The following is a 25,560-nucleotide window of genomic DNA, read 5'->3' as shown; positions in this document are numbered from 1 at the left end:
ACAAACTACGGAAACATATTTTATTACATAAACAGTTTATACATAGAAAAAATTACATAAACAGTTTATACATAGAAAAAACTTAAATTTTCGATTCATCAAAATATCCACCATTAGCAGCTATCTAACCTAAACTGGGTTCTGATTGGTTCATTGTATTCTACACTTAATTGGCAATCAGTTGTTGAAGCTATTAAGGTCTGCTGACCCAAAAATCTTTTACAAACCTGGGCCATGTTTAAACCAGTAACCAGCATCACAGCTGGCAAAGGGGCATGTCTGACTTTGATATGAATATATTGCCATTATTATGTAATCAAAATGAAAATTATTATTGCTGGTCTTCAGTGATAATGTCAAGTTACTGTAATGTATTTGCACCAAAAAATGATAAGGATTTATGCTGATATCAACCAAAACCACACTTTGCCAGGGGTGTTTCCAAACTTTTGGAGGGCAGTGTATTATATATATATATATACAGTACAGTCCAAAAGTTTGGAACCACTAAGATTTTTAATGTTTTTAAAAGAAGTTTCGTCTGCTCACCAAGGCTACATTTATTTAATTAAAAATACAGTAAAAAACAGTAATATTGTGAAATATTATTACAATTTAAAATAACTGTGTACTATTTAAATATATTTTACAAAGTAATTTATTCCTGTGATCAAAGCTGAATTTTCAGCATCGTTACTCCAGTCTTCAGTGTCACATGATCCTTCAGAAATCATTCTAATATGCTGATCTGCTGCTCAAGAAACATTTATGATTATTTTCAATGTTGAAAACAGTTGTGTACTTTTTTTTTTTTCAGGATTCCTTGATGAATAGAAAGTTCAAAAGAACAGCATTTATCTGAAATACAAAGCTTCTGTAGCATTATACACTACCGTTCAAAAGTTTGGGGTCAGTAAGAATTTTTATTTTTATTTTTTTGAAAAGAAATTAAAGAAATGAATACTTTTATTCAGCAAGGATGCATTAAATCAATCAAAAGTGGCAGTAAAGACATTTATAATGTTACAAAAGATTAGATTTCAGATAATTTTTTTTTTTTAAACTTTCTATTCATCAAATAATCCTGAAAAAAAATATTGTACACAAATATTTTGTACAATTGTACACATTAAATGTTTATTGAGCAGCAGATCAGCATATTAGAATGATTTCTGAAGGATCATGTGACACTGAAGACTGAAGTAATGATGCTGAAAATTCAGCTTTGATCACAGGAATAAATTACTTATATATGAAATATATTCAAATAGAAAACAGTTATTTTAAATTGTAATAATATTTCACAATATTACTGTTTTTTACTGTATTTTTAATTAAATAAATGTAGCCTTGGTGAGCAGACGAAACTTCTTTTAAAAACATTATATATTATATATATTATATATATATATATCTATATCTCCCCCAAAAAAATGCTACAGTAGGGTGTGTGTGTGTGTGTGTACATTTGGGGGTGTTATATGAATATTTGCATTTTTGATTTGGGTGTTTTTTATACCATCTGCTCTCATAATCCTTCATGCCTGTCTGGGGTCTCAGACCTGTCGTATGTCTGTCTGTGTAACTTTGCTGTGTGTGTGTGCGTGCATGTGTGTGCGTGTGTGTGTGTGTGTGTGTGTGTGTGTGCGTATGTGCGTGTGTGTGTGTGTGTGTGTGTGTGTGTGTGCGTGTGTGTGTGTTTTTATCCACATATAGACATATTTTCAGTATTATTATGCAGTATGATTTGTTATACTTCATCTTTAACTATTTTAATCAACATTTCTTTAAGTCTTTTATCATTTTTAATGATTTTTATAATCATGGCCTCACACCACAGAATCCTTAAAATGAAACGTTTAACGGTGACACTTTACCACAAAGGTCTCATTTGTTAACATTAGTAAATACATTAACTAACAATGAAAAATATATATTTAATAATCTTTGTTAATGTTAGTAATCATAATTGTTTGTTCATGTTTGTTCACATTCAACTAATGCAAACAGATACAAAAATTAACATTGACTAATATTCATAAATGCTGCAGAAGTATTGTTCATTGGTAGCTCAAGTTAATTATGTTAATAAATGAACCTTTACAGTAAAGTGTTACCAGGTTATTAGAAAAATCATGAAAAGCTTAAAAGAAATGTATATTTATATCATATACTTGGACCTAAATCTTGATCAAAAATGTTGACAAAAAATCGGTTTTGTTAATTGAAATAAAGATCAAATAAAATATAAATATTAGATTATAAATGTTGCATCAGCAACTAACAGAAATAAGTTTGAGTTGAAGAACTGAAAATAAACCGGAAAACTGAGCTCAAACTAAAACTTAATTTATATATTAATATATATATTAATTCATCTATAAATTATACTAAAATAACACTAGATTATGTGCAGTAAAATTTAATATAAACCTTTAAACACACTTTATTTCCTATTTTCCAAAGTGCCAAATTCAGTTTGTGTGTGTGTGTGTGTGCGTGTGTGCGTGTGTGTGTGTGTGTGTGTTTTCCTGCTAAAAATTAAATGTAAATGTGTGTGTTTGTGTTGAGGAGGTGCTGTATGTCAGCGGACGATAAGCTGTCCCTGGTGTCCATCTGCTCATATATAATCTTTCTGTCTTGAAGTGGCGTGTGTGTGTGTGTGTGTGTGTGTGTGTGTGTGTCTTTACCCTGGAGGGTTAACCAGGCGTCTGCCTGCTGACCTCTCTGACCCCGGGCCTTTGCTCAGACCTCAGGAGAACAGCAGGTACACAATCACACACACAGGAGCAGAACAGCAGGAGAATAAGAGCTGAGGGGGGCGATGTAAAGCTGCTGCATTGTGAAAGACCTGCTAATGCACTGAACAGAGCAGTGACAAAGACACAAGCCCAGCTGTCAATCACACACACACACACACACGCTGGCACGAGTCACATCAGCAGGGCGACTTCTGCCATTCGGACTAACGCATTTCTGTCTTTGTTGACATAACGCACGCCGCCTCATTTGCCCGTTACAAATTATCATCACAAAGGCCTGCTGGGTCACAAACATGATGTATTCATAGAGCGCACACTTATTACTCCGTCTGTCTGAATCTGCTCCTCATCACAGTCTTTTCTCTGTACTAGCCAGCTGATGAGTGGTCAGTTCACACAGGTGTAGAGAATCTCATTAACATATTCTGGCTGTCTTCATGTTCAGCCCTGCATCTGTTGTTTCTGTATGTATTGCAGTGAGATGTTTAAGTGTAGGAGGAAGAGCATCTTTTTCATGCGCATCATTCGGGCTCCCTCTCTGCAGGACGGCGGGTGTTAATTTGTTGTTGTTGATCAGCAGCTGTGCCGCACGCTCGAGAGCAGGTGGCGACTCGCGAGGGGACGGGGAAAGAATGAGCGGCATGTGTTGGTGTGGGAGGCAACAGGAGGAGGGGAGAGAGTCTCATCCTGTTTGGAGACACGACCAACATGGATGGACACAGTTGAGCCTGTGCCACACCAACACAGAGATGAGAGGAAAACTGTTTAGACACTATTGATTTTTAGGGATCAGTCAATGTCATGTTTGTCAACTTTTTTGAAATTCAGGGACTCCCACTATATTCTCAGACACCTCAGGAACACTGTTTACATTTGTTTAAAGATAGTTTTACACTCAAATGCAACCAAAACTAATATAATATAAGGATTTTCTTTTGATTTAAAAATATTAAATCACACACACACACACACACACACATATATATATATATAGCCTATATATATACAGTCAAACCAAAAATTATTCAGACATTTTTAGATTTTTTTAGATAGTGATAGTGATAGTGAGAATAGCAAAATAAAGTAAACTGTGACATATTATACCCAAAAATTCTTCATACAGACTATTAGTAATTTTGATGCATATTTGGAACCAAAAATTATTCAGACACTTTGACCTGACCATGTTTTGCTTAAGTGTTATCTGACATAATTAAGATTACTTTTTTTTTCATATTTTATTACCATTTTTAAACTATAGAGAATAAACTGTATTAAATGAATGAAATGTTCAAGGTGTCTGAATAAATTTGTTTGACTGTGTGTGTGTGTATATATATATATATGTGTGTGTGTTTGTACTTTTCATCAACTTTTTTAAAAATATCCTAATTTATTTTCTAAAATATAACTTATATATCAGTTTTGTTATTGTTTAACTAAAACTATTAAAATTGTTTTAATTATTTGAATTAAAGCTAAAATAAAATAAAATAAAATATACATATTAGATGGAAATACTTGAAAATGTTACCTTGGCAACTGACTAAAATAAAAAATAGTACTAAAATTATTAAAACTGAAATTAAGATAAAGCTAAATAGAAATATTTTAAAAAATAAATACATATTTTTTTAATTAATAAAAAAATTGAAAATATAAAAATAAAAGCTAATTCAGAAGATTAATAAATACTGTATAAGTATTAAATAATATTAATAAAAAAAGTATATAAATAATACTAAAATAGCATGAGCTCATATTGATTGAGAGCCTGTATGGAATATTTATTCTTTTATAACTTTATTTGTCAAGTGAACCTCAACAACCTTTAACCAACCTACTGTAATATAATAAAAAGCATACTTTAATATATTTAATATATCCCATGGTCCTGAAATTCATATTATGGTACATTACCAATTAACCAGAGGAACATACACTGTAAAAAAAAAAAAGAATTGTTGGTTTAACTTAAAAAAGTAAGTTACCTGGTTGCCTTAAAATTTTAAGTTCATTGAAATTAAAAATTTGAGTTACTACAATGAAGGCAATTGGTTTAATCAACAAACTCAAGATATGTTATTTGATTTCATGATTTTTATTTTATATTTACAGTGTATTATCATGGTATTTGTTTGTATGTGTTGGTCATCTGATTTGGAAACGTGCAAATGGTAATACCTTTTTTTTTGGACATGTCCCATGGTTTTACCATGTTTTCTGAAAATAATACCAAAGTGATGCAATGATTTTAAACATGTATTATGGTATATGGCACTGTAATCATTCAGTAGGGTACCATATGGTACCATCGCTGTACCATGGTATCACCACAGTGCTTTAGGTAATGATCAGCAGAGTCTCTGTAGCTCCACCTCCAGTAATGAACATGTCAGAGACACACAGTCAGTGTTCAGACCCCATCATCATCATCATCATCATCATCAACACACAAACACACACTGTCCGTGGATCTATCAGTGCTAGTGGAGATCGGAGAACTACCAAACCACTCAACACACATCAGATAGAGTCTGTCAGCGCGAGAAGAGCTCAGAATGGTCGGGATCCCGGGCGCGTTTCAATGTAAGTGATTGAGCGTGTTTTGTGCAGCTCTTATTTGAAATCAAGACATATCGCGACAGATCAAAAGCAAAAGATCAACAGAACAGCGAGAATAACACATATTTTGAGGTGTACGGCGAATTGCCCATGGTTTGCACTAATTAGAGTCGCTTTTGTGTTACTGTAAGCAAGGTATCGTTCATGCAAAACATATTCTTGCTTTGCGACTATTATTATTTGCAAGTCTGCGCATGCGCCACACGAACAGCGCCTCCGGGTCACGAGCATTCGAAACTCCCGCGTTCCATTTGTTTGATCGTCAGAAGAACGCGTTCTGTGTGAGCATTAAACACAATAAATGAAACATTATAACACATTTAACATAATGCATTCATATGCAACATCCTTTAAAACAGTTCATGAAGCTTAACTATGGTAATTGAGTGGCAACTACCGTAAGGAGTACTAAAAAGCCTTTTTGTTTACTATATCATTAAATTGTGCTTTTTTTTTTAATCAATTTGCCAATATTTTGTACAATGTTTATGATGATGTCAGAGAGTAATACCACAGTATGTTAGGCTACCATTGCTATATTCATATATTTATGGTAAAATTATCTAATGCTTTCATTTTTATGTCACTAAAAGTGATATTTTAATTAATTTAAGTTATAAGGTACTTCAGAAAATGCCACAGCATTGCCATGGATTTCTATGGTATAGCTACTGTATGCTTACCCTGTTGAAAAAAACAGCACGGTTAAGGTAGGTTAAAGCTGGTATGCTGATTTGAGCTGGTTTATGCTGGTCAAGTACTGGTCCTAAACTGGTCCAGCATGGACCAGCATTGGACCAGCACTTGACCAGTTCAAACCAGCTTCAAAACCTGCCTTACCAGCATATACTGTTTTTTTGAAAAACCATGGTACTTTTCTGTAAGAGTGCAGACCAAACAAACTTGGTACTCTTGGAATACCATGTAAACGGCACCTTCTTATCATCGCTGTAGTTTTTTGTAAGGGTGGTGTTACCATGTTTTTTGTTGTTGTTTTGTGGGGGGTGCATGTAGCTATCATGCTATTCCCTTGATTTTTGTTTGTTTGGACACTAAAATGATCATGGGATCATGGTAAATCATGGTATTCTTTGAAGTGCCCTGTTGTAGCGTGTAAAAACTACCAGTAGTTCCCATACTACAGTATCAAAGTACCATGGTATATTTTCTTGCTAATACAATGTTTTCTGTTTGGTTATGGCAAGCTGTCTGTACAGCATGGTAAGCCAGCTCTAATCTGTTTTGAGGGTCGGAGACGGACCCTCTCTTGTGTCTCACTGGAGGATTTGGCATTAATCCCTTCGGCAAAGTTTCACACCATCTGGACTTCAGTGCAGCTCAGTGGACTGATCTACAGGAGGCCCGTGTGTATGTGTGTGTGTGTTTACAATGAAATGTCATGGTGCCACAGCAGCGCTGTCAGGGTCACTCATGCTCGAGAATAACGCAGGCCATTGTTTTATCCCTGGGGTTTGTTTCTTTGTTTCTTTTGGCCTGCATCTATCTAATATCTGATGATGTTGAAGATCATGTGATGATCGTTTTGACCACTTGAGGGCGTGATGGGCTGTAGTTGGATGAGTGTTGGTGATTGACTAATCATGAGAGTGAATATCACTGCATGTGTCCATTGCAATGGTACATGTTTACAAAAAACATTTGTGAAAGTACAGTGTAAACACCATGGCACATACATTTGAGTACCATGGTATATCTCAAAGTACCACAGCATTATCATTTTTGCTGTGATCAGTGTTATTTTAGTACTACTATTATAGTATTTATTAATGTTTAATTATATAGTATTTATTAATTGCTTCAGATGGTAAAACAATGAACTATACCATGGTACTGAAACTCATGTAGCACGGTATTCCAATGTATATCCCAAAATACCATGGTAAATGTCCAGAAAACTTGCTAAAACTATGGTACATGTCCAACAAACCAAAATAATGGTAGTACCATGGTACTTTTTTCTAAGTGTTGTTTAAAAAACATGGAATTACCATGGTAATACAATGGACTATTTCCAAAACATCAAATTTAAGTTTTTTTGTCCAGCATCCTGGGAACTTAAATGCCTGTGTACATCCCTCTTTAATGAGCCTCTCGTGAGTTTTTGGTGCGGATCCATTTGGAAACGTGAAGCTTTAGAACTTTGGTGTAATTTTCCCCTTTAGCTTTGGCTGGAGATCTTGAAAGACGGGAAGTTTGTGTGTGTGTGTGTGTGTGTGTTGGGGTGGTTAGATTCCGATCCTCTGACTTGAAGAAAGGAAACACAGGACAAAAGGGCCCTTCAGGTTTGAATTAGCACTTTAATTGCTCTTGGCTCTTGCCGTCGGGGTCTCCAGCGCTGGCAACATGGCGCTCCGGTCGCGTGGGAGAGTTTGTGCACGTCAGAAAGAGAGAGTAAGAAGAGTGGGGAATGAAACATGGGTCTCCACTTTGGTTTTAGCAGCTGTTAGTGTTTAAACGAGGCAGTCTTGGCCCGCTTTGGCTTCACGGTTCTCCTCTTAAGCTGCTGAGAGCTGCGTCCTATTAGCAATTAACCAAACCCTTTGAGTCCCAGCTATAAAAAAAATGGACGCTCAATGCACCCAATTGCAAATGCTAGTATATCAGACAGCCCTAACGTGCACTTTTATTCCTCTGTATGTGGTTGCAGTGCTGTAGAATGTTAAAACAGTGTTGTCAAACGTCCTCTGATAAAGTTAAATATGACTCTCAGTGTGTGTATGTAGGCGTCATTGACCCCGTTCTTGTGTTTAGCCGCACAGCAGGCCGTTTTTGCGGGAGCGTGTACTCGCTTGTGTGTGTTGGATGGATTATCTCGGAAGGGAAACACAACGCAGTAATTGACATCAGCTCCACCAGATGTTTCTCGTCGCCCACCGCTGTGCGGACAGGCTGTGGAAGATTGAATCCAGATGTCGAGGCTCCACAGCGAATAGTTCTCTCACCACCAACGAGCGACTGTTGCCCAGAATGTCAGTTTTTGCTGGAGACACGGATTATTACAGGACCGGACCGCCTGGAGTCGGGCCTCTGACCCCGTTTAGAAAAGTCCATTTCAGATTTCCTTATGCTGCTGATTGCGCCCATCATGAATATTAACCTCATGTGTTGACAACTGTCTTTGTTTTGATACCCTTCATTTAGCCTGAAAATGAAAAGTCTCATCATTTAGTCAATATTTACTTGCTCTAATGTCCTGCTGCACAAAATCTTGCCCTCTTGCTCTTGAATCTCATGCATATTCGTGTTACGCGGCACGTTTGAGCTTCCGCAAGAACCAACGAGGTTCATCCTCGTGTTACGCGGCACGTTTGAGCTTCAGCAAGAACCAACGAGGTTCATCCTCGTGTTACGCGGCACGTTTGAGCTTCAGCAAGAACCAACGAGGTTCATCCTCGTGTTACGCGGCACGTTTGAGCTTCAGCAAGAACCAACGAGGTTCATTCTCGTGTTACGCGGCACGTTTGAGCTTCAGCAAGAACCAACGAGGTTCATCCTCGTGTTACGCGGCACCGTTGAGCTTCAGCAAGAACCAACGAGGTTCATCCTCGTGTTACGCGGCACGTTTGAGCTTCAGCAAGAACCAACGAGGTTCATCCTCGTGTTACGCGGCACGTTTGAGCTTCAGCAAGAACCAACGAGGTTCATCCTCGTGTTACGCGGCACGTTTGAGCTTCAGCAAGAACCAATGAGGTTCATTCTCGTGTTACGCAGCACGTTTGAGCTTCAGCAAGAACCAATGAGGTTCATTCTCGTGTTACGGAGCACGTTGGGGCTTCCTCAAGAACCAATGAGGTTCTTTCTCGTGTTACGGAGCACGTTTGGGCTTCTGCGAGAACCAGTGAGGTTCATTCTCGTGTTACGCGGCACGTTTGGGCTTCAGCAAGGTTCATTCTCATGTTACGCAGCACGTTTGAGCTTCCTCAAGAACCAATGAGGTTCATTCTCGTGTTACGCGGCACGTTTGAGCTTCAGCAAGAACCAATGAGGTTCATTCTCGTGTTACGCGACACATTTGAGCTTCAGCAAGAACCAATGAGGTTCATTCTCGTGTTACGCAGCACGTTTGAGCTTCCTCAAGAACCAATGAGGTTCATTCTCATGTTACGCAGCACGTTTGAGCTTCAGCAAGAACCAATGAGGTTCATTCTCGTGTTACGCAGCACGTTTGAGCTTCAGCAAGAACCAATGTGGTTAATTCTCGTGTTACGCGGCACGTTTGAGCTTCAGCAAGAACCAATGAGGTTCATTCTCGTGTTACGCGGCACGTTTGAGCTTCCGCAAGAACCAATGAGGTTCATTCTCGTGTTACGCGGCACGTTTGAGCTTCAGCAAGAACCAATGAGGTTCATCCTCGTGTTACGCGGCACGTTTGAGCTCCTGCAAGAACCAATGAGGTTCATTCTCGTGTTACGCGGCACGTTTGAGCTTCAGCAAGAACCAATGAGGTTCATCCTCGTGTTACGCGGCACGTTTGAGCTTCAGCAAGAACCAACGAGGTTCATCCTCGTGTTACGCAGCACGTTTGAGCTTCAGCAAGAACCAATGAGGTTCATTCTCGTGTTACGCGGCACGTTTGAGCTCCTGCAAGAACCAATGAGGTTCATTCTCGTGTTACGCGGCACGTTTGAGCTTCAGCAAGAACCAACGAGGTTCATCCTCGTGTTACACAGCACGTTTGAGCTTCCGCAAGAACCAATGAGGTTCATTCTCGTGTTACGCGGCACGTTTGAGCTCCTGCAAGAACCAATGAGGTTCATCCTCGTGTTACGGAGCACGTTGGGGCTTCCTCAAGAACCAATGAGGTTCTTTCTCGTGTTACGGAGCACGTTTGGGCTTCTGCGAGAACCAGTGAGGTTCATTCTCGTGTTACGCGGCACGTTTGGGCTTCAGCAAGGTTCATTCTCATGTTACGCAGCACGTTTGAGCTTCCTCAAGAACCAATGAGGTTCATTCTCGTGTTACGCGGCACGTTTGAGCTTCAGCAAGAACCAATGAGGTTCATTCTCGTGTTACGCGACACATTTGAGCTTCAGCAAGAACCAATGAGGTTCATTCTCGTGTTACGCAGCACGTTTGAGCTTCCTCAAGAACCAATGAGGTTCATTCTCATGTTACGCAGCACGTTTGAGCTTCAGCAAGAACCAATGAGGTTCATTCTCGTGTTACGCAGCACGTTTGAGCTTCAGCAAGAACCAATGTGGTTAATTCTCGTGTTACGCGGCACGTTTGAGCTTCAGCAAGAACCAATGAGGTTCATTCTCGTGTTACGCGGCACGTTTGAGCTTCCGCAAGAACCAATGAGGTTCATTCTCGTGTTACGCGGCACGTTTGAGCTTCAGCAAGAACCAATGAGGTTCATCCTCGTGTTACGCGGCACGTTTGAGCTCCTGCAAGAACCAATGAGGTTCATTCTCGTGTTACGCGGCACGTTTGAGCTTCAGCAAGAACCAATGAGGTTCATCCTCGTGTTACGCGGCACGTTTGAGCTTCAGCAAGAACCAACGAGGTTCATCCTCGTGTTACGCAGCACGTTTGAGCTTCAGCAAGAACCAATGAGGTTCATTCTCGTGTTACGCGGCACGTTTGAGCTCCTGCAAGAACCAATGAGGTTCATTCTCGTGTTACGCGGCACGTTTGAGCTTCAGCAAGAACCAACGAGGTTCATCCTCGTGTTACACAGCACGTTTGAGCTTCCGCAAGAACCAATGAGGTTCATTCTCGTGTTACGCGGCACGTTTGAGCTCCTGCAAGAACCAATGAGGTTCATTCTCGTGTTACGCGGCACGTTTGAGCTTCAGCAAGAACCAATGAGGTTCATCCTCGTGTTACGCGGCACGTTTGAGCTTCAGCAAGAACCAACGAGGTTCATCCTCGTGTTACGCAGCACGTTTGAGCTTCAGCAAGAACCAATGAGGTTCATTCTCGTGTTACGCGGCACGTTTGAGCTTCAGCAAGAACCAACGAGGTTCATCCTCGTGTTACGCAGCACGTTTGAGCTTCAGCAAGAACCAATGAGGTTCATTCTCGTGTTACGCGGCACGTTTGAGCTTCTGCAAGAACCAATGAGGTTCATTCTCGTGTTACGTGGCACATTTGAGCTTCAGCAAGAACCAATGAGGTTCATTCTCGTGTTACGTGGCACATTTGAGCTTCAGCAAGAACCAATGAGGTTCATTCTCATGTTACGTGGCACATTTGAGCTTCAGCAAGAACCAATGAGGTTCATTCTCATGTTACGTGGCACATTTGAGCTTCAGCAAGAACCAATGAGGTTCATTCTCATGTTACGTGGCACATTTGAGCTTCAGCAAGAACCAATGAGGTTCATTCTCATGTTACGTGGCACATTTGAGCTTCAGCAAGAACCAATGAGGTTCATTCTCATGTTACGCGGCATGTTTGAGCTTCCACAAGACATTCTTTTGTGTTCCATGAAAGAGACCGACGGTGTGTAAATGATAACAGAACAAATATTTTTCATTGAATTATCCTTTTAAAGACCTTTTCTGCTGTTTTTGACAAGCAGCGATGCGCTTTGTTGTCTTTTGAATTGTTCTGCAATCATTTTCAGGGGCTGATGGTTATCATCTGATCTGCCTGATGAAAACAAAGCAATAGAAGTTTGGAGGGTTTGGAGTCTTTCTCCTCCTGCATGTGAGTGGTGGGATTATTTCGGGATGGCTGATCGTGCTCTGAAATTTCTGTTTCTTTCTGCACTGGTGGGAGTTTAAAGAGGGACAAAGACGGCAGTCATTGAGGAGTCTATCAGAGGGTGGAGCGTTTAAGAGCTTGTGAAAGGGGCTTATAATGCCATTAATGCTTTTTAAGACCCCCACCATCCACACACACACACACACACACACACTGCTTGAGAATAACCCTCCACCTCCTCCACCACATTTCTGTGGAGTTTAGGAATATTTTCATGGAACTTTCTATAATCTCAGGTTCAGATTCAAGAAGCTTTACATTGCCAAACCATTAGAGATGATGATGCACGGTTGATTCTCTTTATACATAGAAAGTAAACAAGAAATTATAGAAAATGGTCTATATTTAGGACCTTTAAGATATTTTTGCATTGTAACATTTTAAATTCCATACATGCAATTTAAAAATAAAATGACAATAAATCCAGCGGTTTACATTACACTATACTTACACATGTTTTATTTTCCTCCTGTCTCTCTTTCCAATTCTTTATTTCTCTTTTTCTCGAGCTGATGGGAAATCCAGCTGTTTTGTGGCTGTCAGTAGCCGATGGACTATTAAAAAAAGAGGGGATAAAAATCCCTTCAGTCCAGACTGTGAGAACTGACCAGAGCGTTGACATTGAGCTCTGATGTGTGTGTGTGTGTGTGTGTGTGTGTATTCCCAACTGTTTCCCATGCTTCAGGCCATACGGCAGCATTAAACAGGATGTCTGTGTCACATTTCAATGATCCATTATATTTCTCCTGTAGAATTGGCAGTAGTGCTTCTGAATGAACGGGAGAGTGAATGAGATGCTTTATTTTTGTCTGTTTTTGTGAGTCCAGAATACTGTAATGATATCTCTCCCATGAAATACTCCCATGAATACGAGTGTGATTTCCAGCATGTGAGGGCAGTGTTTATGTCTCGTGTTGTGAGTCGGTTCTTCATAAAATACTCAACAATTCATTGATTCTGTCTGAGAACTTTCTGTAGGCTGCATCGTTGCCTACATAGGCAGCATACTACCTTAAATGAAACCTCAGAAGTTAACATCTGTTAACAGCTTAACTGATTATGTTAGATCATTAGGTTTTGAAACTGTGACTGATTTAAAGTAACTGATTAATCATTTTTTTGAACTGGTTGAACTGTTTGAAACAAACGATTCACCAAAATGATTCAGACATTCCAGCACTAGTATGCCAAAGGGACTGTGGGAAACGGTGGTCTTGACAAGCCAGAACAGATCCTGCAATCCAACCTTAGGGAAGGCATGCGTACACACACACACACACACACACTTGAGATCCCCTTTCCCTTCTTATCTGCACAACTATAATTAAGTCCTTGGTTTACATTGTAAAAAGCCCCATGGGTGCTCTCTTTTTGTCTCTCTCCGTCTCTCTCCGTCTCTCTTTCTCTCCAGGTGTTCTCTATACATACTCCATCTGAACCACCTGCAAACACAGGTGTGTGTGGCTCTAAGTGTGTGTGTGTGTGTGTGTTTGTGCCAATAACACAGCTGCTCTAATGCCTTGAGGCCAAAAATGGACTGAGAATTCAGAATAAACACAGGTGTGGTGTAGGAGAACAAGAGATATAGACTTTTATCATGTTTTAAGCTGTTTTTCTACTGCTCATACTATTTATGATACATGCAATATATTTATTTGCAAACGCATATACATAGATATGCATGCATGTTTGTATGTATGTATATAAGTAAAAAGTAGAATTAGGGCGAATGAAATTATGAATAATTTACTGCCATTCTGTGAATAATATGTATGGGTCAATGACGGGTCATTTTTTAGTTTAAAAGCGTTAATAATAATAAAAAACAAAGATATGGCATCCAAAGTATGTAAGGTAGTACAACTAGATCTCTTTTATTGAATCCAACTATATTTTGCTACATATAAAGGTATTTTAAAGATTTTGAAGTGTCAAAAGGTCATTCGGTTTAACCGTCCAAAGGCCAATACAGCCATTTCATTTGTGATTAAAATATCTTAAAATGTAATAAATGTATATATTTTTTATTCTGGCATGATTTTATAACATCATATATTAACATAGTGCAAAATGGTATTAAAATTATGTGTAGAAGTCGTTGTTATGAGAAAGAATGTCCGGAAAAATGAATTTTCATTCATGTCATTTGGAGTAACCAATAGAAAGGGACCATTTTGGATCAAGTCATGCGGTCAGTATCATGTGACAGGATGTGACATCATTCAGACACCTGCAAAGGACCACATGGTCGTGAAGCAAAGTAACTAACTCTCTTTTAACTATTTAAAAAAATTCATGTTTTCACTTGCTCATACGCATGTCCTGAAACATCAGGTCATTCGGTGCAACCGCTATAAAACATGGAAAATGTTGTCATATTTTAAAAACTTGTACTAAATATAAAATGTTTGATTGTCCTTTTGTTAGTTAGCTAGATATCAGCCTGTTAGCATTGTTTGAAAATATCGTCATTTGGTGTAACCAAAAGTGTCATTCGGTAAAACCGAAATTTTGGTTAAACCAAATGACTTTTTTGGTGACAAATCTTGTAAAAAAATGACAAAAGCAGAGTTAATTGATTATAAAAACCACATAATCTCATTGTTAACACTTAATTAAACTATTAATTATATCTCCATTATGCTTACAAAAACCTTATTCGTCAATGACCCGTATATAAAACAGTAACTGTAAATATAACAGTCTGTAATCTGATTATGAGCATTTTAAAATGTTATATAATCTAATAACAAGTACTAAATTACATAATCCAGATTTAATCAGTTATTAATCATATTTAACCTGCTGACTGCTTTTGCTCACTTGTGTACTATAGTTTCACATATTATTTTTATGCATTTAAACAGCAGTATGCCTCTATTCCAATCTGAACACAGTCTTTCATCGAGTCTCTTTCTCTCATCTTGTGTCTTAAATTTCGTTCAGCATGGATCCCACACAACACACAGCTCTTTGTGTCTCCCTATTACAGCCATGTTATCTCTTCCATGCTTTCATCCCACTCGGATGAGATTCCGGTTGCATTTTATTTCAATAGCGCAACTTGGTTCTGATATATATACACCTCCAAATCAGGCTCAAGGTCACTGCCTACGTCCTTCTTTCATTATGCAACGGCCGCAAAAAGTGTTCAGATGTAAATCACACTTACAAATGTGTGAATGTCATTGCACTAGAAAACTACATTAAAATGAGCTAGTGAAGACATGAAGGGTTTTAATGCATTAGAATGGATTTAACCTAAAAATGTTGATTATTTTATCATTTAAAAATCTAAAGTGCTTTGATGTTTTGTATTCAGTGCAATGACATTCAAGTGTTGTTCTGGAGCCGCTGCATGTCAGATATTTGTGTTGATTAACTGTGATTAAATCAGAATGAAACGATCGTATAGAAGTCTTAAATATAGTCCGGAGGTTGTTTACACGCGAGCGTCGTCATCAGACCTGGTTTGGGATTTGACCTCTTCGGTATGGAGCGGTGTGTGTTTCTCTGTCTGTCCACACAGATGTACTTCACATCAGTTCTTCTCTTGTAAAACAAGGCAGTGAATTCCTCCTCGTCACTTTGAAAGAGATTTTCAGATAAACTTTCAAAAGGTTCACGTCAGATGAAGACACCTGCTGTTCTCTGACATTTTTAGCGCGATAACAAAAGATGAATGTGTTACGAAATGCAGAAAATGCAAAAGATCCTTTTTTATTTCCAAGATTTTTTAATTGAACCTATGACAGTGTTACATAATACTGTTTTTGAAACATTTATCGTTGCATGCATATTCTGTACATTATTCACTTCCATTTTGGCATCAAACAGCTTGTATAACAAACATAATAATATTAACTATTTGCATGGACAAATATGACAGTTACATCATGTTTTAGATTCAGCAAATGAGAATGGATCAGGGTTACTGGTCATTTGATGGTCATTATGTCTGTCTAACAGTAAAGTGTGTTTGTTGTCTCTCTTCTTGGCTCCCCGTGTGGAAACTTTAGGGTAATGTGGCCAAGAGAGTGTGACCCACCTCTCATAAATTGTAAGTGCAGACTCGTGCACACGCGCTCGGACAGACGCTCAAGTGTTGGGGAGTAACTAACTTCTAACTTAGCAACACTAAGCCAGTATAGTGTGACAGTAGCTGAACGGTTTGGGGGAGGGTTTGAACACTGTTTCAGAATGAAAAACAAGCATACTACTTACTCAATGCTGCATGGCTGGAAATGCAATACATATGTTTTCAGAAAACCTTACATAATGAACCGTTACGTTTTTATTGCCTTAGAATGAGCCATTTCTATCTACGTACATCGCGGGCCCCCTTACATCGAATTCGCCATTTTGCGCTGCCATGTTTCTACAGTAGCCCTAAACGGACAAACTGCTCTTCAGAGCGCGTTTGCTTGACTGGCTACTCTTTGCTGTCTCAGATGATGATGTCTTTGTCCTGTGTCAGCCACCGTAGCTTCTCAAAGTGCTTCGAAAGGGAGGGGACTGAGTCGTTGGTTGTGATTCACAACCTCACCACTAGATGCCGCTAAAATTTACACACTGGACCTTTGAATAATAGTTAATAGGGGTGGGCGATATACTGGTAGACGCGATTAATTGGTAGAAATTTGTCAAAAGCTTATCATTTGCATGTGTTTTTAAGCATTGTGATTTTAAACCAATATGCAGCACAAGAGATGGTTTCTGAGTGCTGTCTGCTCATAGAGCGTGTGAGTACTGAACTGAGTTCTTTTTGCCGCCAAATTGGGCTTGAACGGTCAAATACAGACACTTAAATGTCAAAATGTCCATCTTTGCGAGTATCCTCATAAACAGTCATTTATGTCTTAAATGAATGTAAGAAAACACATATGTTCCAGTATATTGGATCCATGCATTCGGTCTTAAAGTGACAGCAGCCTAATAAACCTGCTGCTAAATTTTTCATTACCGTTAATAAAACAACAAAAGACAAAAAGAGAAAATCACTCACTGCTCTTGACTGAATCACTTTTATAACTTTAATAAGAATAAATTTATATAGACTATGCAGTGTTTTTTGTACATTTAATTCTTATTTTTAGTGCTTTAAGTTTTTCAGGTAGGTCTATTTCAGTTGTGTCTTTGCTCTGTTGTAGTTTTGTCCTATTGCTTGTAATTAGTTTCATTGTTCTTGTTTACAGAGTGTACCCCTAGTAATTAAAACAGTACACATATACTACACATATACTTAATTTCAACCATTAGTATGCCATGACCTATATATTATTTTTTTCATTATTTTTAACTTGATTCTAACTATTTGGATATATATACTGTGTATATGTGACCCTGGACCACAAAACCAGTCATAAGTTGCATGGGTATATTTGTAGCAATAGCCAACAATACATTGTATGGGTCAAAATTATTGATTTTTTTTAATGCCAAAAATCATTAGGATGTAAAGATCATGTTCCATGAAGATATTTTGTAAATTTCCTATCGTAAATATATCAAAAATTGATTTTTGTGATTGGATATGCATTGCTAAGAACTTTATTTAGACAACTTTAAAGATGATTTTCTCAATATTTTGATTTTTTTGCGTGACCAGATTCCAGATTTTCAAATAGTTGTATCTCAGCCAAATATTTTCCTATCCTAACAAACCATAAATCAAGATGTATAAATCTCAATTTCAAAAAATTGACCCGTATACTGTATGTATATATATATATAATGTGTGAATAATTTTTTTTCAATTGAGTACATTCCTGGATGACCCCAAAGGGAGGTTTAGTCAGATTTAAATCACTTCTGGGGACAATTTGGTCCCCAAACTATAAGTACACACACTCACACAAACCTCTTTCACACACGTCTCCTCACTTACATACAAACACACTCTGTCTGTATGTCTTGTAAGAGGAGTCGAGTGTGTGTGTGTGTCAGGCTTTACTTAAACTAATGGCTCCCAGGCGTGCGGCGCGGCCAGACACACTGGAGCCGAGAGCCGAGCAGGAATGCCACTACAAACAGAGAGAGAGAGAGACTGACGGACGCAGAGAAGTGCTTGGAAAGAGATTTTGGTGTGGAGGAGATTGGATGTGGATTTGGAACAGCAGTCCGCTCAGTGTGTGTGTGTGTGTGTTTGAGTTCAGGACGAGTGTGTTCACATCTGCCGCCCTGCTGCGTTACGTCCACAGATGGAGGAAACGTCTTGCAGATGGAATAGAAGGATTGTAACGATTCGGATAGAAACAGGCTCCTGTGCTTTTTATAATGTGTTTAAAAGGACATTTTCACCCAAAATGAAACAATGTGACTCGTGCGCTTTACATGTGCTCTCGATAAAGGTTCCAAAAGGGGATTTTCCATTTTTGGTTCCAAAAAAGAACCTTTTAGTGAAGCTTTTTACATTATAAAGAAACTGGAAAGATTCCTTGGATGTTAAAGGTTCTTCATGGTACCTTTTGGAGTCAAATATATTGACATTCGTGTTGTCAGTTAACATAATGCTCCTAATAAGCACAGAAAAATTCACATCACCAATTATTAGGTAAAATAAGAGCTATATAATTATATTACAATTCCCTTGCTTTGTCTGCTATCTTAGCTGTTTTTCCACACAGTTTGTGGCAGTGCATTTTGGTATTGTCTTCATCTTGAAGTAAAATGCAATAGAATTTGGCTAAAATGAGGCATTTTCGAAGGCAGCGTGAACTTTTGTGTTGTTTGTTTCCTTCTCTATGTAGGCAGCACACTTTAGCTCAGAGCTAGTCTTCTGTCATTCCCAGCACACACAGTGTTTTTCATTGGAAACAGACCTTCTGTGGCGTCTCCATATGTGGTGTAATGGCCACACACTCCTTTCAGATGCATTTCTGAGCAGAAAGTCGTTTTTTTTGTTTAAGCCAAGCTTTATAGATGTGCATTTACATGCAAATGAAGGGAGCTGGTGTTAACGCTCATTAACTCAAGTGGCAGCCCAAACACGCTCCCTAAAGAGCACAGATCACTGTCTGTACACGAGCAACAGGTTTACATCACTGTTTACATTGATTTTTACTCACTCTATGCATGCAATATTTATGTTAAACAGCATATGATGGGCTAGTGTTGAGTTAATTCTGATCAGCATTTGTTTTCTGTGTTTGTATATATAAATATATATATATGCATATATTCAATTTAAATATATATAATATATAAAATAATAGCGTACTATCATATATGTAATTTTTACATTATATTTACTTTAAAAATCTCAAAATTCACCAAAAATCAGGCTGAATGATGATTTGTGTTATCGATAGGAGATCAGCTCCAGTATTGATCAATTAATCAGGCTGGCTGATGTGTCGCTCTATCGCTGAACACGATGAATTCTTGTTATTTCTGCTTGTATCATGTTTCATTCTCTCTCTGTGATGCTTGAGAAGTCTCTGAGAGTGAGGTCATGCATTTTTGACTTTCTTTTTTGGACAGGAGGAGAGATTGGCCGCTAGTCAGGGTTCTGTTTATTTGTCTTGAAGTAGATGGAGAAGGAGATAGAGAGCATGTGCCACATGACACCATATTGTAGATAATGTTTCTTATTACACGTCACATTTTATTAAACTTCGCCTCTCTCGCCCCAGGTGAAGAGAAAATGATCTGACATGTACACGAAGGGTTTATTAATAATCATTCAGTTTGGCTGTTTATATATTCATTTTTTTTATTATATTATACATTGTAACACTGCAAATATAAATATATTCATTTTATTATTATATTATAAAACTGCAATAAATAAATACTATATATAGTATATATTTATATTTGCAGTTTTACTATATATATATATATATATATATATATATATATGCAGTTTTATAATATATATATAAATATTAATATATATATATTAATATATATATATATATATATATATATATATATATATGCAGTTTTATAATATATATAATAAAAATAATATTATATATGTATATATTAAAACTAAATAAAACAATAAATTAATACTATATATGTTTATGTTTATTGCAGTTTTATAATATAATAAAATAATTATATTTTATTATTTTGTATTTGCATATATATATATATATATATATATATATATATATATATATATATATATATATAAAACTAAATAAAACAATAAATTAATACTATATATATATAGTATATGTATAAAAATGAATATATACATTTATATTATATAAATGCCATTTTATAATATAATAAAATAATATTATATGTATATATTAAAACTGTAAATAAAACAAATAATTAATACTATATAAGTATATATAGTATATGTATAAAAATGAATATATACATGCATATTATATATATGCAGTTTTATAATATAATAATAATAATTCATATATATTTGCAGTTTTATAATATATATATATATATATATATATAAAAATAAAACTAAATAAAACAATAAATTAATACTTTATATTTTTATTGCAGTTTTATAATATAATAATAAAAAATCATATATATTTGCAGTTTTATAATATATTATATTATATATTTTATAATATATTATTATAATTGCATAATTATATTTTATTTATGTATTTTATATTTATATATAAAACTCTAAATAAAACAATAAATTAATACTATATAAATATGGTATTTATAATATAAAAATACATTTAAATAAAATATAAATAAGTATTACACTTCAACAATTATGATTACAAATAAAAGCAGATGTCTAATACAGACATTCTGTGCTCTTAGTTTACATCAACAATTGATTCTCCTGAGCAGTTTTACAAGAAACATGCAACACAGTTACTCGAAACATCAATGAGGTCTCACAAGCTATAAGAGATCAATCTTTTTAGCACTTTTTTGCATGTGAACAGCACAAGATGTTGAATAATTCAGCCTATAGTAACGACACACACAGTATGAGGTGTTATGGGTAATAATCACCCCCCTTCAACTGGCATGCACTTTGTTTAGCCTTTGAGTGCCAGAGCAGTTAGTTATGTTAATGAGTCTCCTCCATTTTAATGTATTGAATAGAGCAGCGGTTGATTGGCTAGGAGCCACACAGTGGGCGTGACCTGGGCGGTGACATCAGACAGCACAGACAGAGAGAGAGAGAGAGAGAGGGAGAGGGAGGCGTGGAGACTTTCTAAATCCCATAACCCATCTGGAGTCCATCTGTGCCTCGCTGGCGGTGGGAAGGACTCGGACTGCAGTGCTCACATATGTGAGAGAGTTTGAGACACATGCCTCACATATGAACGAGCGAGCATCTACACCAGAGTGATTTACATTGTTTGGAATAAGACACGAGCAGGAGCGGACTATCGTAGAGAGGAGGTGAGCTTCATCTGTGTGTGTTTCACGTCCACTAGATTTTGATGTTTTCTTCCAAATCCTGCATTCCAGATCTGCAGATATGATGTGTTTGTGTTCTTAAGAAAAGAATAACCACATCTTCAACATACAGTAGTAATACTATGGTACTTTTATGTGTGGAGACTACAAACCTTTGAAAATGTGCCATGGAAAACCGTGATATCATTTATTATAAGAATTACCGTACATGAATTTTATTGGCATGGTTTATATCAAATATACTATCACTTTACTATGGTACTGCTTACAGAGACATGAAATATGTTAATCATTTAGTACCGTGGTATCATATACAATTTAGTAATGGTTTAAAAATACACACATGCACTGCTATCATAGTCCATCTGGTTAGTGCATCTAAATTATTACATTAATGTGTTATATTATATGTTGCATTATTATTATTATAATACTATATGATTAAATTATAATAATATGAATATGCACATTTACTTTATGTTGTTTTTTTTATTCGTACACTGTAAAAAAAGAATTGTTGGTTTAACTTAAAAAAGTAAGTTTGCTTGTTCATTGAAATTAAAATATTGAGTTAATGCAATGAAGGCGAATGGTTTAATCAACAGAAACTCAAAATATTATGTTATCTGAACCACATTCATTATTGAAGTTGATTTGACAAAAGAAAAAAAGTTGTGTTAATGAATCATGAAAATATTGTCATGGAAAACCTGTAATAATGAGGGAATTTTCACATAAATAGTGATTTTTGGTCAGTCATGGAAATGAATAACATCATGGAAAGTATTTCTGCTTCTCTCTAAAATATTTCATCATCTAGAACTGTGTGTAATCTCTATAAAAAGAGTTTTTGGGTCCCGGATCCACGTGGCAGAAGCTTCAGGTGTGATGAACTGTGCTGAGATGCCAGCTGGAGGAGAGAGCTTGAGTTTTAACTACAGCGTCATTAAATGAACCTGCTTTAACTCTCCTTTAACTTGAACTCGCTTTCATGTGGGATGGAGTTACAGATCAATCAATGAAACAATTAGGAATTAAAAGGTTAGCGATTCAGAAAGACAGATGTGCTGTTGCTCAGGAGACTCAATCTAAGATCCCTCAGGAGAAATAAAAACTTGTTGTCATGCAGTGAGAATATAGTGCTGTAAATCATGTTTGATTCGACTCTGGCAAGTCCGAGCTCAATTTTAGATCTTTTGAAACTCATTGTACTTCAGTTTTGAGATGTTAAGAGGTCTTCTCAGGACTGACGTCCGTCTCTGAGTGTTTCTGTGTGTTTCTGCAGCTCTGCTGTGTGTCACTTTAACACAATCTACAGCCACGTTCTGACAGACACACAGCAGAGGACGACTGCACACCGTCATCCTGACAGCACACTGTGTGTGTGTGTGTGTGTGTGTGTGAGATTTTGTTTCTTTTTTCCCTGTAGACTTGCTGTCTGCTTTTCTGTACAAACTCAGAGCTTTGGACTGGAATCCAACTTGTGCCTAAAGCACATTTTATCACCATTTTTAGTGTTTTATCTCATTACTTTGCTTAAGACACTTACAAAATGACTGTACCTTAGTAGAGTGATGGTATTAGTTCATAATACAGTGTTGCACTTAGTATGTTTTTGAAAGAGTCTCTTCTGCTCTCCAAGGCTGCATTTATTTGATCAAAAAAACATCAAAAATTGTGAAAAATTATTACTATTTAGAATAGCTTTATTCTATTTGAATATATTTTAAAATGTAATTTATTTCTGTGATCAAAGCTGAATTTTCAGCATCATTACTCCAGTCTTCAGTGTCACATGATCCTTCAGAAATCATTCTAATTTTCAAAATTAATGCATCGTTGTTGAATTATATTTTGAATTAGATTTTATTTTATATGTTCTGTTTTAAGTTTAATTTTAGTAATTTTGCTGTGTGCATTTTTATTAGTGTCTATTTTCTTTTATGAAATTCTAGTTTATTTTATTTACTTAGTTATTTTAGTATTTCAACAAATTAATTTTAAGTTTTAAGATTTTATATATATATATATATATATATATATATATATATATATATATAATTTTTTTTTTTATATATATATATATATATAATATTTAAGTTGGCAGTGATTTCAATGATTTCTGAAAGATCATGTGACTCTGAAGACTGGAGTAATGATGCTGAAAATTCATCTTTGATCACAGGAATAAATTACATTTTATTATATATTCACATAGAAAACAGCTGTTTTAAATTGTAATAATATTTCACAATTTTTACTGTATTTTTGATCAAATAAATGCAGACTTGGTGAACAGAAGACACTTTAAACATTAAAAACAATCTTTTTATGGTACTGTAAGTTTAAATACCTATTAAGTCCATCTTAAATGTGCCTTTACAATACAAACAGACATATATATATATCATGTACTCATGAAGAACTGTTGTATATGAATACGATGAGCCCATGTCACACACACACACATCGATAGAGCAGCTGTTGAGTAACGCTGAAGGCAGGAAGTTCCACATTAGCTCTGCTGAAGCAACGCTAACTGTCGTCTTGTCATCAGGACAGCAACGGATTCGACCGATTAGCCTTAAAACAACCGTTTTACTGTTGCGTGTGATGGAGGTGTGTGTGCGGCTGGCACTCAATCACACCATTGTCCCGCTTCACTCCCACTCGCCGTTAAAACCTTTGACCTCCTGTGTGGTCTGAGGGTCTGTCGGACATCAGAACAGTCACGAGTAGCCCTAGTGAAGATGTAGCGCTGGGTGGCTTGTGCTCGATGACCCTGAACTGCACTTTCGGAGGTCCTCAGGGGCCCTGAAGGAGTCGAGCTACAGACGTTTTGTCTTTAAGGGCCCCATAATTAGAGAAGATCTAACGGAGCTTGTATGTGAGAGCGGTGGTATCAGAAGCGTGGTACTTTTGGTATTTACTATGGTACTAAATGAGTTTACATCATTCTCCTAAAAGAGTAACATGGTAAAAAAAAAAAAAAAGCACAATACATTTTTTTGTTAGGAATTTGTGTCAAACTTTTCTTGACACACAAAAAGTCATTTTTTGTACTAATTAATATTTTTGATTTTATTTTTATATTTTTAAATTGTATGTTACATTTTATTCATTTTGGTATGTGCTTTTATCATCATCATTATTATTATTATTATTATTTAAATATTTCAGTTTAACTTTAATTTTAGTTTAAGTTTTACAAATTTTATTATGTGCTTTTGTCATTTTAATATATTTATATTTAACTTGATTTTTAATTTTGTTTTAGTTTTAGTAATTTATTTTTAGTTCTTCAACTTTATCTTTTACATCTAATGTTTATATTTTATTTTATTTCAGCCATTTTACAATTTTTTTAAATATATTTGTGGCAAACATTTCTTGAATAAGTAATTTTAGTATGATTTACTGTAGTAATTAATATTTTTGATTTTATTTTTATATTTTTAATTTAATTGTATTTGTTTTAGTCATTTTGGCAAGTGCTTTTATTATTATTATTATTATTTTAATATATCTGTTTAAATTTATTAAAGTAATTTTATTATGTGCATTTGTCATTATCTTTATTTTATTTCAGTTTTAGTTTTAGCTTTTGCATTTGCGGCTAACTTTTGCATCTAATATTTATATTTTATTTTATTTCAGCCATTTATTTTCATTTTTTTTTCTGTCAAACTTTTCTTGAAAATGTCATTTTAGTATGATTTATTGTACTAATTAATATTTTGAATTTGTTTTTATTTTTATATTTTTACTTTTATGTTAAGTTTTGGATAAAAGCATCTGCCAAATGAATAAATGTAAGATTTAGTTATTTTGGTATGTAATTTTATATATTTTAATATAATCAATATCATTATATATTTAAATGCATATAAATGCATTATATGCATTTATATATTTAAATATTTCTGTTTAACTTTATTTTTAGTTTAAGTTTTAGTAATTTAATTATGTGCTTTTGTCATTTTAATATATTTATATTTAAATGTATTTTTAATTTTATTTCAGTGTTAGTTTTACTAATTTAATTTTAGTTCTTTGACTTTAACTTTTG

At 35.9% G+C, this 25,560-nt stretch overlaps 1 protein-coding gene across 4 annotated transcripts in view; it reads left to right on the top strand.

The window, feature by feature from the left end:
• Positions 1 to 5,199: 5,199 nt before the first annotated feature.
• The window catches only part of cbfa2t2 (CBFA2/RUNX1 partner transcriptional co-repressor 2), a 40,484-nt gene continuing 20,123 nt past the window's right edge, over positions 5,200 to 25,560 (top strand). Inside the window, exons 1-2 of one of the 4 annotated variants that reach the window (XM_048198633.1) lie at positions 5,251 to 5,351; positions 21,171 to 21,473. Coding sequence is in view for 2 of the 4 variants with exons in the window: in XM_048198631.1 (XP_048054588.1) it covers positions 5,324 to 5,351 (28 nt within the window). In the remaining 2 variants the exon portion in view is untranslated. Of the gene's footprint in view, positions 5,352 to 21,170; positions 21,474 to 25,560 lie in introns of all 4 variants that reach the window. The other 3 variants (XM_048198632.1, XM_048198631.1, XM_048198630.1) reach the window with 3 other exon arrangements.

This window comes from Megalobrama amblycephala, linkage group LG8 (assembly GCF_018812025.1).
Source record: "Megalobrama amblycephala isolate DHTTF-2021 linkage group LG8, ASM1881202v1, whole genome shotgun sequence".
In the NCBI taxonomy this organism is placed as follows: domain Eukaryota; kingdom Metazoa; phylum Chordata; class Actinopteri; order Cypriniformes; family Xenocyprididae; genus Megalobrama; species Megalobrama amblycephala.
This window is presented reverse-complemented; position numbering and strand designations above follow the sequence as displayed.